The 15,047-nt window shown below is 46.4% G+C and overlaps 2 protein-coding genes across 2 annotated transcripts; one reads left to right on the top strand and one right to left on the bottom strand.

Annotated features, from left to right (window-relative positions):
- The first annotated feature begins 877 nt into the window (after positions 1-877).
- On the top strand, positions 878-5,529 carry SARC_08801 (hypothetical protein). The gene is made up of 5 exons (XM_014297213.1): positions 878-2,309; positions 3,116-3,186; positions 3,411-3,631; positions 3,959-4,051; positions 4,608-5,529. The coding sequence occupies exons 1-5, from the start codon at positions 1,078-1,080 to the stop codon at positions 4,848-4,850; spliced, it is 1,860 nt and encodes a 619-aa protein (XP_014152688.1). The 5' UTR covers positions 878-1,077; the 3' UTR covers positions 4,851-5,529.
- On the bottom strand, positions 5,429-14,831 carry SARC_08800 (ATP-dependent protease La; the record flags this gene model as incomplete). Its single annotated transcript, XM_014297212.1, has 15 exons — positions 5,429-5,878; positions 6,078-6,168; positions 6,486-6,807; positions 7,756-7,955; positions 8,174-8,375; positions 8,903-8,985; positions 9,195-9,402; positions 9,857-10,083; positions 10,378-10,515; positions 10,870-11,091; positions 11,587-11,757; positions 12,527-12,726; positions 13,078-13,414; positions 13,780-13,976; positions 14,786-14,831. 15 exons carry the CDS (start codon positions 14,829-14,831, stop codon positions 5,769-5,771), a joined length of 2,754 nt encoding a protein of 917 aa, XP_014152687.1. The 3' UTR covers positions 5,429-5,768.
- Between the last annotated feature and the right edge of the window lie 216 nt (positions 14,832-15,047).

Here is a 15,047-nt window from a genome sequence, read left to right as displayed (position 1 = left end):
GAATTTATTTTAAATATGCTGGTATCGAAAGCAAAAGTTCACAAGACAATCGTAACTGAAGGCATTCATGTCATTTACATGCGTACTTATGTTCACGTATATTCTTAGGGTGTATAGACATGGTTTGTTTACTATAAGATGTATAGATATGAAATTAGTTTCGCTGAATGTGATATGCAAAAAGTTACACAATCAGTCCTTTCAGACTACTATTTTGCTAAATATATATAAAGTTGATGGCGGTCTGGGCTAGTATCTACTGTATAGTGAAATTTGATACAGCTATATCAAGGCGCAGCTTCAAATCAAATCAATAAAGAGAGCACCTCGATATATTGTGGCTACTAAAGATCTGTCAATGCATTACCTTGTCACCTCTGGGAAAGTATAGTATATAGTCAGACACGCCAGCGCGGCCACAGCTATCACAGCCCCCAAGGCCGTGATCTTACCCATAATCATTCAACTGTCAACCAAGTGTGGGTATGTAAAGAGAAGCCTACTCGTGAGACTATTTATCAGGGCGTTATCGCTTCCATCAGTTCAGTCAAATTTAGTAATAAATAATTTTGAGAACTCTCACCGCCACTGACGGCTGACCCCACGCCCCCGGCCCACAGCCCCACACTCACAGGCCACAGCTCACAGTCCCACAGCTCCCACACCCTCAGTTTTGTAGTTTTGTTTCTCGTTTAAAAACGTTATAACAAACGTTTACGCCATTAAAAGTACCAAAAAGAGTGAGCAGTATATATATATTTTACGTCAGAACGTATTTTAATTTCAACCGTTTCGCGTTTACGTTCAATTGGTGATTTGAGCCGTAGGCTGTATTTAATTGATGCATATCTGTGGACTGACGGGATACTTGTCAGATATCGACGCATATGCTCATCTCCCATCCACATACAGGAGGCGAACAAGGGGCTGTAGCGTCCTACATAGTTGCACAGGGAGACGCACAGGAAGTGCAAGTCGAGTGAGTGACGGCGTTCCGGGCTGTCGTCTGCACGCCTACAGATAAGCGACTACATTCCAAAAGAGCAGTTGTAGGTGCCCGGTTCGGTTGTAAACACAATGCCAAGTACACTGCGAAACCGTGGCCCGACCAAACCAACAACCAAGAAAAACAGTACTCCTGATACAACATCACCAGACACCAAGAAAGCTACAACATTCACACCAACCAGCACTGTGTTCGCCACAGCGATATTCCAACAGATATGCTGTGGTATGAACTGTGGGTTAGTCGTGACCAGTGGCCACAGGCTGATAGAGCCCGTGTACGGCAACGTATTCTCCAGTGCTGCCGACGAGGCATTGGTTCTATCAGGGGCATTGGCCTTCATAGTCTGTACGTTATTGCATCCCTATGTCATCCCTCCGGCGTGGAACGAGAAGATCATCTCGTTCGCTATTCCCATGGCGGCTGCATGGTACGCTGCCTCGCTTCTCAAGGCAAAGTCTCTACACAGTGGGATCAACACAGGCCTTGTCCCCACTGAAATAGACCCACACGCCGTTGCTCGGATGGCTGGGATGGTTATACTGGGTACACCTGTATGGCTGATGAGCATCACAGCAGCGTTAAACAATAGCTGGACCCGCTCGTATGCACATGCTCTGCTGTATGGCTTTTTCGGTGTGGGCTGGGCCTTGGGTAATACCATAGCGGCCATGTTTAGTCTACAGGCATTCGGCGGGGTGGGGAGTACCATAGGCATGTTTGGGATGGATGTGTGCCATGCCACCCTAGCAACGGGAGCAACGGTTATATTTATAGCCTTCCTGCTATTGGTGGTTGACCGTGCGCAACGCACTGCTAATGGCCGGGGTGTGGGCAAGTGGGAGCGCTGTATGACTGTTTCTCTGATGATGGCGAGTCAGGCTGGGTTAGTGAGCTCTAGTTTGCTCTCGCCGTTCTGTTCCACCCACGTGCCATACAACATTGCCCACGGCTTGACAGATAGCAGGTACCAGCTACTAGACCGAACCGAGAGCAACACGGGTGTCATTGCGATTGTTAACGACACCGAGAGGGGGTGTGTGCTGATGAAGGCCGACCATTCCATCCTGGGTGGCACCTACGGGGCATTCCCCCACTCGAGCATATTCGCAGTCTTCCATACACACGAGGCCGTGAGACTGGCAGTGCAGTCCGACGACACGATAGCGAAAGAGGATCAGAAGCAGTTGCGGTTCTTGCAGATAGGGCTGGGTGTGGGTGTGGCTGCAGCCGCTATGCAGGCGCACAGGTGCCACGTGGACGTGGTCGAGATCGACCCGACTGTGGGCGTGTATGCAGACAAGTGAGTATGTGTGTACGTGTTTGTTTCTAAACATGTTTTAATTTGTATCTGCGGGAGTTGTCACGCATCGATCAAGGTTATATATATTGGGCAAGTGTATTTGTATACTATGTGATTGTGTCTGAATGTCTATAACCGGGGAGATGGAGATTTGTAAATAACAGCACAGAACTAGTTTAAACTCACAAGGCGAGAGAGTCGGTACGTACGTGCTTGTCATTTTCTAGTAGCGATGTTTTGTAAATTGAAAGTACTACATAGAAACTGTACGTATGCGGAAATTATCAAGTCCCTGCAGTGCCTCAGTGCCTTTGCGTAGCGTGTGGTATTCTAAAGCATGGTTGCCATAGTTTCTTCGTAGATGTACGGGTGTGGGGATGTATATCATATTACGTTCAAGATGCATGCATACATTATCAGATGCTGAAATAGTTTTGTCTTGATCAACTTATATGCGCGAAAGCGGGTTGGTGTGTACAGATAGTTTATATGTGCGGATGAACGAACATACGCGAGCAAATGCAAATCTCTGGAAGAAGTATTAAAACTGTACCTTCGCCTGCCAAAAGGGACTCACCTACATTATGTCTCAGCCAGTACCGAGACAAGTACGTCTACGGGGTTTTCATGTGTGTTTATGTACCCATATATCTGTGCATGGAGGATTGCCGTAAAAGGCTTGAATATGTTTCGCGTTGGACCTTAGGTCGTAATTTTATGCCAAATTGCTACCAATTCTTCGGCGAAATGAACTGAGCTTTCTGAATTTGACTTGTATTCGCATCTATATTTTCGCTCATCTCTAGGTACTTTGACTATGACATGCAATACAAACCGGGCCAGTTTTATGCCCAGGATGCCGTGGCTTGGCTAGAAGGTGAGGCAGTCTCGGATTACGTTCCCTAGCTTGTTGATCAGAGCACTTGATCGAGCTTCACCGTCAGTGTTGGTATCCGCACTCTTCCCTGCATGCACGCACCACTACAACCAATTATCAGGTGTATATATTGGCCCTTTCTCCCACTGTCCACAGCGAGAGGACCACCAACCCCACGCATTGCTTCCCATATCTATTCGATTACCCACATCTCCCTTGCGCAGAGCGGGACACAAAACTCAAGTACGATATGGTGCTGCACGATGTCTTCACGGGCGGCTCCATGCCCTCGGCCCTGTTTACGGTGGAGGTGTTCCAGCTGATTCGAGATAGCATGACTGGCCGCGGTGTGCTGGGGGTCAACTACTTCGGTCATATCACGGGCGACAAGGCCGCGGACACGCGTTTGGTTGTGGCCACACTGCTGGGCGTGTTTGAGCATGTGGTATGTTAGATGCAGGTGTATATGTGTGCAGTCGGCCTGTCTTCCGAGTGTATAGTTTATAGTCTATGGCGCGACTACGGTATAGATTCTACCTACCCGCGTCAAAGTGCACACTTTCGTAGACCATATACTTATATGACTAAGCCGAAAATGCCAGAAAACTCGTCGGAATCACACCTTTGAATTGCGTTGATTCGCACGCATCAGTGCATCATCATCTGGGGTGTCGTTTCCGCTGTACTAACTATGTCGTGTTAATGTATTGACACTACCAAATTTGAACTCATCATTACAATTTAACGTTGTGCGGTAATTTGATAATTCCAGCGCACTTTCTCAGACGAACATCCTGGTGACGCACACAACTTGGTGTTCTTTGCCTCGGATGTGCCAATCAAGTTCCGAACGCCCGTAGAAGCTGTATGTTTGATATTTATTTGCCTATTATTCGTCATGGGGTTATAATAAGCTACAATTCCTAAAAATTTTACGTAGACGTCTATGTGTCTGCAGTCTGGACAAAGTGGTTTTGCATCATCGCGGCACGATACACCATCGCCCGTTGACCCGAACCGGTCACATAGACGCCGTGTCTCGTACCCACTTCTACTCACTCTGCAGCATACGCCGAAGTCATAAGCATATATCGTACTCTTCTAAGACACACTACGACTTATTGTACGAAGAGAATTCCACAAACTGGTAGCTCATTTCCAAACTCTCACTCTGCAGCATACGCCGAAGTCATAAGCATAGATCGCACTCTTCTAAGACACACAATACGATTTATTGTACGAAGAGAAATTCACAAACTAATAGTTCATATCCAAATTTCACACTGCAGGTAGCGTACGCCGAATTCATAAGCATAGCCGCACTCTTCTAAGACACACTACGACTTATTGTACGTAGAGAAATCCACAAACTAATAGCTCATATCCAAATTCTCACTCTGCACCCCGTTCTCGAAACACAGGACTACCTAGGCAGCAGCATCCGAGCGCGAGAGCTGAGCTCACTCTCAGAAAAGGAAGTGACAATACTACCGTACCAAAAACTGACACAATCAAAGCGCAAAGGCACCTCGAAGCCGTTTCCCATCATAAACAAGGACAACCCTCTCACAGCTCTCGAGAAGAAATTCGCTTCAGGGACATACCATTTCCGTGCAATGCGAGAAATATTCGACGTGAACGATTTTTGGATCGAATTTATGTAACGCACATGTTTTGCAACCGCTATTGGCCCTTGAGATGTTTAATTTCCATGCGCACACAATTTGCGATCATGAAGGGTTTCAGACCGTTCATGTCTCGCTTCTGAGCGATACGCCTTAGAATGGCCACAGGTATACGATGCTGAGCCTGTGCACTCGATACGCGTCCGACCGTAGATACGAACCCTGTCAGCGGTTTCTACCAAACCATAGCTCTGCCCTCCAATCGTGTGAGATGGATTAGGCGCACGAGTGTACGTATGGCCCCTGCCAGCGGTATATAGCACATATATTGCTGAAAATGTCAACCGTAAGGGGCGCAGTAGGTCAACAAATGCAGGTAAAGTATCTACTGGTGGTAGATAAAAATATCACAACTCGGTATACTGTTCCATGTGAATGCATCTGGTACACGAGTGCACCTGCGAACATCGACCACGACAGTCGCGAAGGTCTAAGAAGTGGAGAATCCGGTATCCATAGCAACCCATGATGTCAGCAACACAGAGAGCTGCAGTGAAGATGACCGCTTATCAAGAGACCAAGAGTCCATAGCCGAGTTTAATGGGTAGCAATAGATTGTCCACCATGCCATCCGCAATATAACTGTACATGTCGCGGATGACGGCTTTGTAGCTCCATTTTGAATGTGTGCGCTAACAAATCCTTTTTCCAATCCGGAAAGACAACGCTGTTGTGTAGGCCAGGTGTAGAAGTGGGTGTGTGCATTTGTCTCTAGGTGTGTGCATTTGTCTCTAACACTAACAAGGAACACAGCATTGCTGTTTCACAGTGCAGCATCTTTGAGACGTCTCAGCTGTATTGTGGTATAGCGACTGACAGTGTGCGATTTTCATCTGGTGACGTGATTTAGACTGGCCTTGTCCAAATCTCTGGTGTGTAGTAAGTCAAATAGCCATCTCAAGTGCTTTGTTCGTTATCTGCAAAAGCCACGCGGTAGACATCGTCATATTCCGAAGCAAAGTGTATCTGCACTCCCTCCTTCAGATAGTCCGCCAAACCATCGACATCTGTGATAGGCGTTAGAAGTCAAAGTAATAGGGCACATTTTAAACCTGTGTCGAGTAGATGTTCTGTAACTCGCTTGCGGTGAAGGAGATGGAGCTCTATAGTATATGGTGCGAAATCGGGCCATCATCGAAATCCATCGGAACGAAGAACGCACAAAAGAATAGAGCTCGAAATCCAACAATGGAAATTACACTTTACCTGCTCGATTGCCCTCCGGAAAGATGACTGTGGTGACATCGGCCGCCCTTGCCGCTATCAGCTTTTCCTTGATACCGCCCACTCGCAGGATCTAGTCAGTGAAGGCATAATGTACTGTGAGTGTGCAACCCAGCACTATACACTCGGCAGAAGTATTGAAGGAAGGTATATACAATAACAAAACGAACTGACAGTCGGTTGTAATCCACACCTCCGATAAAACCATCCCCCGATATGCACAAAGCCCACGGTATCAAGCGAAGCTATTTGACCCACTTTTCCAAAGATTATTCGCTAACATTTGACACAAATGCCAATCGAGAGCTCTCCTTCACTTCTTCCGTACCCTGTACGCATTACGTACCATAGAAAAACTCGCACGCAACACTCCTCACGATCCAACACTACCTTGCCAGTCAGGGACACTTCTCCGGTCATCGACGTATCGGCGCGCAGTGGTCGGTCGAGCGCAAGCGACAACAGAGAGCTGACAAACGTTACACCGGCACTCGGGCCATCCTTGGGGACCGCACCCTCTGCCACGTGCACATGCACAGCGTGGTTTTGAAAGAACCGGTTCTGCGCATCTAGTCCGTGCAGGAAGTTCTTTGCGTAGGTGTAGCCTATCTTGGCGCTCTCGCCCATGGTTTCACCCAGACGACCTGTGGTCAGGAGTCGACCAGATCCTGAATCGTCGTGGGCGGTATCTGTGCTGTCCTGGTTTTTGGTGCTACTGGCAAAGGTGTTCGTTTTAGCAGTGAGGAGAAAGGGTAAGCAAGTGCCGTCGGGGGGTAGTATATGAATCCTCTCGGGTACATGTTGTATAAAGTTATTGTATAGACAAACAGACGATATTATATGTCAGCCGTCAGCGGATTAATATATCGTTCGCGAATAAACGTATCGATGTGCCAAACCAAGTCACGTGTTATACCATCTAAATTGTACTATCAAAATAAGTATATAGAAAACAATGTCCGACCGTATAAATACAAGAATATCTATCACCCAAATACTTCGCATTAAAGCTCCACATCCTGGAGTAGTACCTACTTTTAATGCAATGCTTATTCTTGTGGTGTCTCACGTGTTCAGTAAAAGACTTTTCCATAGGTATCTTATTTTCGTACAGTAATGTGTGTACATATCTCTCCGGTAATTCTTAAACAACAAAAAATGCTGATTGGCGCACGCTGATACCGATACGCTGGATTACACATGAATTCAGTGTATACATACCTCAGATAAAACACGTGAGTAATATCATACACAATCACCCATAACTAACACGACTTCTGCACTAGCGGGCGACCACCGATCACATGTACCCATATACGTACACCACTTATATACAGGAAAACAATACCTCTCGCAGCACATCAACAGCTCCTGTGTACTATACCTCTTCCCACGGCCTATGCCATCAACAAGACTTCTACACTACCAGAAGACTACCAATTATATCCATATATACATAAACCACATCTATACACGAGAACAACCCCTCTCACAGCACATCAACAGCTCCTGCATACCATACCTCTTCCCACGGCCCATGATCAACAAGACTTCTACACTACCAGAAGACTACCAATTATATCCTTACATATACATAAACCACATCTATACACGAGAACAACCCCTCTCACAGCACATCAACAGCTCCTGCGTACCATACCTCTTCCCATGGCCCATGCCATCGGCGAGTGCGCTCTCCACATAGAGCACAGCCCCTCCCATTGCAGTCCATGCCAATCCCATGACTACACCAACGGGCGTAGTGGTCTGGTAGAGCTTAGGGTCTGCGTAGAGTTCCTTACCTACATAGTCTCGTATGTTCTCCGAACTTATGGCTACTTTATCTTCTGTGCCTCGGACCTACATGAAAAGCAAATGCGCGAAGGTATATATGCGATGATTTAACCCTTGCTAGCAACGTGTCTGCAACAGCCAGTATATCTCACACCCGTAACTTTCCCGTGGTGTTGATACAAGTACATACAGCGCTAGTGCTCGATTTCTAAGGTCTGGCAGACAGTCTCCGGAGGGCTGCAGCTATAAGCGATCAACATTCCGGGTTGTCCGTGCGAGCATACCATTCTCAAGGCCAGCTTGCGATGCACCTTCTCTATCTGCTTCTGCAAGCCTCGTACGCCGTTCTCGCGGGTGTAGTGTTTGATGAGCTCCTCCACGGCCTCGTCTGCGATCACAGTCTCCGACGTGCTTGTGCCTGTCGTATCCCGTGCCGCGGGTATGAGGTGGCGTTTGGCGATCTCCAGTTTCTCCTGAGTCACGTAGCTGTGTTACAGTGAAAGTGTAGGCGACAGATCGGAGTTCAGATAAGCAGAGTGCAACACGTGCCAGTGCCAGGTGCAGGTCTATTTGTTGGTCTGCAGCAAATGAGGCACTGTTTACCAGTGCGTTAGCTGGGTGGTAGCGTGAGCCGTTGTTATAGAGGCGTAACAGCTACATAGAAGGTAAACTGCCTGTGGGTGGTCCAAAAAAACAGACCAGACCGCTATAAGGGCAGCAGAGAAGGTTGTGTGTTATGACGATATAAACAATTCACAAATACCTATTTGACAAGTGAAGTGAATCAATAGTTGACAAGGATGATTTAAGCAGCTTCAATAGACATACAATAATGTATATGTACACGCAGACAAATACTTGAAATAGCCTTTTTTTCTGTAGCATGTAGTATGTAGTCGACCAAATGAAAACTGATTTAAGCAGTATCAATTGACATATACAAATGTATATGTACACGCACAGACAAATATGTGTATGTGTATATATACGTTATGTTTGCAGACTCGACATACCCGGACAGTCGGATGACCTCCATGCGATCGAGCAGTGGCACAGGTATCGTATCTGTCACATTGGCCGTGCACACGAATAAAACCTGCAGAGAAATGATATAAACAGCGGCCATTGTATATTCTGTCGAGACTCTCAGCCATTCACCGCACGGTTGGAGTACTATAATAAAACGTTGCGCGGCACACTTTCGTGACTCAGGACACCTGATGCATAATTGATCTACCCTCCACCATCCCAAGGGGACAGGACAGAACCCCCAAGCTTCGAAAGACCAGCTTGAAGTTAACGTACCTTTGACAAGTCTGTAGGCACGTCCAGGTAGTGGTCTACATACGCTTTGTTCTGCTCAGGATCTAAAAGCTCTAGAAGGGCGGAGGACGGATCACCGGTATGGCCTCGGCCAATCTTGTCTATCTCATCAATGAGAATCAAGGGGTTTTCTGTTTGGGTTAGTTTCAGTCCTTGGATGATCTTGCCGGGCATTGCACCCACATAGGTCCTGTAGCGAAGAGATGAATTGTGTAAGATCAGATGTTGCTTGCACGGGATAAAGGTCGGGAAGTAAGTTAAACACGAACAGCAGAGCCAAGGAAAGTGTGGGCGGTCGCGTATGGAATACTGCGCAGACATGCATTAGGTTAGAGGAACTAAAACTTGGTGGATAGTATCTTGAAGTTTGATCAGGGATTGCTCGACGGGTACTACACACAGCAAAGGCGTACGCAGTACAAGACAGTGTGCAGAAAGAAATAGTTTGCGGCTGGCACAAGGCCATTGAATATCTTCGATAAAAACTTTGTGGGTGGAGTATGAAATTGGAGTCAATGGTTGTCACGTAAACATAGGCATGTACAAAGCAGCAGCTCGACGTATACCCACATATACAAGTCAGCCTATGTATCCGTGGGGAGCGGGTCTATAAGCTCAAAGACCCTCATACATGTACACCATACCGTCGGTGTCCTTTAATCTCGGCTACATCGTACATCCCACCCACACTGAATCTGAAGTATTTTCTGCCCAGGCTTTCTGCTATTGAGCTGGCGATGCTAGTTTTACCTACACCGGGCGGTCCGCACAGACAGATAATTTTTCCCGCGGTATGCCCTGGGCCTCTCATTTTACTGACGGCTATGAACTCCAGGATACGCTCCTTGACGTCATCCAGTCCGAAGTGGTCCTATACATAAAGTACAGTGATATATACATTGGTTGGTGATGTACAGAATAAAAGTTGCAGTTGTGTGCACATTTATATGGAGGAAATCATAGATGCATATCAAACCGCCGTGAAAAATCTATGTTCTCCAAGCCGTGTGAAAAGCATCGATAACAATGCGACACAGACTACCAAAAAGGTAAAGTCTCTCTACTCACATCAGCGTCTTGTTCAGTTCAAGTATATGCACACATTTCAAAACGTAGAAAGGTAGCATAGGCATCGAACGGCATGCTAGATGAATGTTGTCCCTACCTTGTCCAGTACTGTCTTTGCAGCAACCAGGTCAAACACATCGTCGCTTTGCAGTCCGTAAGGTATCTGCGTCAGCCAGTCCAGATAGCTTCTAGTTACGCCGAATTCCTGCGAGTGGCTGTCGAGATATTGCAGTTTCTGGTTGTGCATACAGAGGAACAGCAGGTCAGTACAAGTGGATGCACTCTACAATGGTGCCCCGATCCAGCCAGGGTTCTAAAATGTAGCAAAGCTAGTTCATACATTCTACAAAAAATATAGTACTGGAATGTAAGTACCACACGCGAACTCACTTTCGCGAGGCCCATGTGATTGTTCGGCATGGTCCGGCTAGATAAACAATTCAATGGAAGCAAACCCCTTCCGAAGTGCAGCCGGATGAGCGTCGTGCTCCAGCTTTGAGATCAGCGATACACATAGCCTCGAAGACATCCGCTAAAAGTCCAGTCCACTACTACCTTCCAGTACAATATCTCATCAAGCCTCACTCACCTGCATCTCCTGCTTGACCACTTGGTCCACCTCCTCCGGCACATGGAGCTGTTTCAGGCGGTTCTGAAACTTCTCCACTACGGCTTCCTTGTCGTCTCGTTCGAGACCCAACTCCTTCTTGATCTTGGACAGCTGCTGTTGCAGCATGTACCGTCGCTGCGTGTTCATGTAATCATCCTGCACCTCTGATTGGATCTGGGCAGCGAGAGTCAGAGCCACCATCTGTATAGCAAACAAGGCCATAGAAACAGGAGTAAGGCGAAGATCACAGACTGTGCTATGACGGACTCATTTGCTCTCGTACGCAAGGGTCGGCCATTTGCCCTGGAGCCTTCTCCATTCCATGTAAACTCTGTCAAACAAGTCCAAAAACGCTTGAAGTATCAATTGAAGCACCATGGCACTTACCACACAATGCCATCGGAGTTGATTATCGTGTGTTCAGGCGTCTCATACTTCGTACATGTGTTACAAAGCGTCCATACAAGAGCGCCATGGCGAGAAGCATCCCACCACATACTTCAAGGACACCAAGGCCGAATGCAGGCTACCCCAGACGTCTAGCTTCTGCAAAAGCTTTCGTTCGGTATTCGGATTGTCAACCTCAACCTTACACGCTACAGTATACAACCTGCAACAACACGCATATACTCGCAGCACGAATATGATACCATACTTCCACGCAAGTGCACGACAGTGAGAACCACAATAACGCACCTCTTTCTTTAAGAGCATCAGGGCCAAATGTACCCTCTCTCTGATGTTTGTTTCCTCCAGTAGCTTTTGGCTCTCGCCGGGGTCGTGGAACCCAAACGATCCCACGAAGTCAGCCAACAATCCAGGGGCAAGCATTATGTCTGTGTTGAGACGTGGCACTTGAGTCATCACCTACAAGGCCGTAACAGACGAGAGAGAAACAAAACCCCGAAAATCGGAATGTTAGATCAAAATGTAAGCTCATGTGCATACATGGGTGTAGAATGGTTCAAGCGAGATATCTGATGTGTGCTGCGCACGTTCAAGTGTTTTCGTATATAAAGATAAAATTTAGTTCGTGGCACTCACCGCGAAAGCATTCTAAAAATATTCTCCTCAGTAAAAATGGCACAACCAGACAGATAGACTGTATCGTATCGTACCAATGGGAAACTTCAGTTTCGTGACAGACCTAAACCAGAAACAGTCGCTCGTAACTCAAGCTACCCACACTAGACACAACACTATGGACTGCAAGTTTCTCAGATATCTTAATATGCAGCCGAGCTATAGAGTCCTATTTTAAACCAAATTATAAACATACTTGCTCCCGCCCAACACTTCCCTCACATGTATACCACTAGTAGACAATATTGTCGCTTAGAGCACTAAATGAACCGGTTCCCTATGCATACCCATGACATACCAGATCAGAGGCATTCTGGTTCCTGCTCGCCACTTCCTGCACTAAATATACCACTAGTAAGAAGTTAGCCTTTTGCTATATAACTAGCTGTAAGTATACGGTACCATACCATACAACAACAACGAAATCAGATCTAACCATAAAGTAATTCAAATGCTCGTCAGACTCCGGATTTGAATTGTCCACAGGTATCGGATAGCGGTCCTCACGTATGGCACTCTATGTACATGCTGGCTTTCGATATCCATGACATACCAAATCAGAAACATACTGGCTCCTGCTCATGGCTTCCCGCAAGCATTCAACCAGCGCATCCTGTGTGCCTTTGAGCATTGAATCATCTTTGTCATAGGGCTCGTCTACCACATTCACCACGTTCACATATATAAACGGTTTCTCAGCCGGCTTGTCCTCATCTGGTCCACTATTCGTCAGCGTTGCGGCCTCTGCTGATTCTAGGATATGAAAATGATAAGATAGTGATGTGATGAAATACAGTATCACGATTCAGGCTGTAGTTCTATTTTAAAAATCAGATCTATTGGAGAGCTGGCTTAGTAAATTCGTAGCGGTTTTTGTGTTCCACGTTCAAGGGTTTTCCAGTTAAAACATTTATGGTTTAAGGGTTTCTTGATCGCGTGTACAGGTGTGTGGGATACCAGCCTAAATGTTGCGTAGAGTTTGGAAATCGGTTTGTAGCACAAAATGAGGATTTACTGCGAAATACACTTGATACATAACACGTAGGCGCCCTGGATGTATAATCAACCAAGAAGTTTCGTCAATGGCCAAACGAAATACCTTACCTTTCTCTGTGATATCTGCAACGGTTTCTGATTTATCTACTGCCGCTTCTTCACCCACTTCATCTTTAGCAGTATCCTTACTCTCAACTTCCTGTGGGAAGGTACTCGATACACTTTCGCTAGTAGTACTACTCAACACATCACTCTCCTTTCCATTTCCCTTATCTGTTTCCGTAGACTGATGCACGGTTAGGAGGGACTTGGCCGCGTCAAACCTCTCTCGCTCCACAATGCGGATTCGTCGCAAGGGTGTGAGGGAGACGTGCGCGTTCCCATGTTGCAGCACCACATCATCCAGCATGCACAGTGTGCCCACAGGAAACAGGTCGGCGGCACACTACACAGGCAAGCGAGCGGACAAGACAGGTGATAGTTTTGGACGTGGATTTGTGGTCGTTGGGTAGGATGGACATCTACTAGACGACACGTGGCAGATGAAAGATGGCAGATGCCGAATGACAGATGACAGGTGAAGTTTGACATTTACCACACGCCCCGGCTAAATAACCACGTGAAATACGACCCAGGACACTAGACATGAATCATGTTACAGTAGATGATAAGTTGTATTGCAATGGAACATATGAGATACTCCAAGAGCCACATCGATCTAAGAATGTCATTTTGAACCAGGTACCCGCATATGCCTTCAAAGAGATGCATTCTGTGCATCACTCTATTAGAACCGCTCACTATACCTACCATATCCAGTTGGTTCGGATCCCTGCGGTCGGGGTCTTTGGCCATGAACACGCCTACGTATGGGGATGAACTCTCCGATATAACCAGAAGCTCGTCCATCATACCCTCTTGCTTGAAAACGCCGTTGGTGGAGAAGTGTGGGAACACGGGGTTGCTGAAGGCAATGGCGATCACCTTGGGGACCTCTGCCGGAACATCTGTTTGTGGGCGGACGGGATAAGAGAGGTAGCACTTCAGCACAGTATTTGCAAGCGACGCTTGAGGGCTATACACCTACAACCATAGTTGTACATTCTCGTAGTTGTGAAATTCGGTAAGTGTCTGCTGTGATAATATGACCGACACATGGGAATACCGCTGAAATTATAGTCATTGTAGACTGTTAGCTCCAGATTTATGGCCTGACACACCCATATGGACACACCGAAGCATGAAACATAAACTAGCTACTCTCAGTATGAATACTACCCTCCACTATTTCTTTCTTCGCTCAAGTCTGTAAAGACATACTATATGACTGATAGCAATGAACCCCTGAAATGCACACAACTGAACCCTAGTTCACCCCAAATTGGGTGCGGCCAATACTACCTAATCAGGAAGGCTAAATATTGGACTGCGACCTCTTTGCCACATTTTTGAAGCAGATTTGATAGTACAGTATCGAATTTAAATCTCAACACTACTGTGGATTCATTTTACCTCATCCGTTTGTTTACCATACGAACTTGTGCGTATATAATCACCAGGAATGTATATCACACCAGTACACTCACAAGTAGCAATCTAGGAGTATGCGCTACCAGTATATGTATATAGGTCACTAAATATCACCACCACCAGGAAACGGCAAATATGTAGTAATACGTACCCAGAGACAAAAGGTAGGTGCAATTAGCTAGTAAATGCTGAACACAACAACCCGCCTGAATTGCGAAACTAGGGGAACTTTTAGATAAGCCATACTTGCCCTGCTAAAGAAACGCTTATTTGTGAACATACATACCTCCATCTTGTAAGATTGTCGTCGATATGGCGTCGCCACTGTCCATCAACTTCCCGTTGTTTAAATGCGTGTGCGACCCGAAGAGCCGGTTTGCGACATGCTTGCAGCTGTGAGAATGGACATATTCTTGATTATTTTACAACAATCACAGAACTTTTTTGTAATTGGAACTTCAAATAGTTAAGAGCGTACACTGGTGCAGCATGCTTCAAAATTATACACACACACACACACACACACACACACACACACACACACACAC

This window comes from Sphaeroforma arctica (genome assembly GCF_001186125.1).
Source record: "Sphaeroforma arctica JP610 unplaced genomic scaffold supercont1.829, whole genome shotgun sequence".
NCBI classification, from domain to species: domain Eukaryota; class Ichthyosporea; order Ichthyophonida; genus Sphaeroforma; species Sphaeroforma arctica.
This window is presented reverse-complemented; position numbering and strand designations above follow the sequence as displayed.

Coding starts and splice junctions, on each gene's coding strand:
- SARC_08801 (XM_014297213.1), top strand. CDS start 1,078: ATGCCAAGTACACTGCGAAACCGTGGCCCGACCAAACCAACAACCAAG. Junction 2,310..3,115: donor GTGGGCGTGTATGCAGACAA/GTGAGTATGTGT, acceptor GCTCATCTCTAG/GTACTTTGACTATGACATGC. Junction 3,187..3,410: donor TGCCGTGGCTTGGCTAGAAG/GTGAGGCAGTCT, acceptor TCCCTTGCGCAG/AGCGGGACACAAAACTCAAG.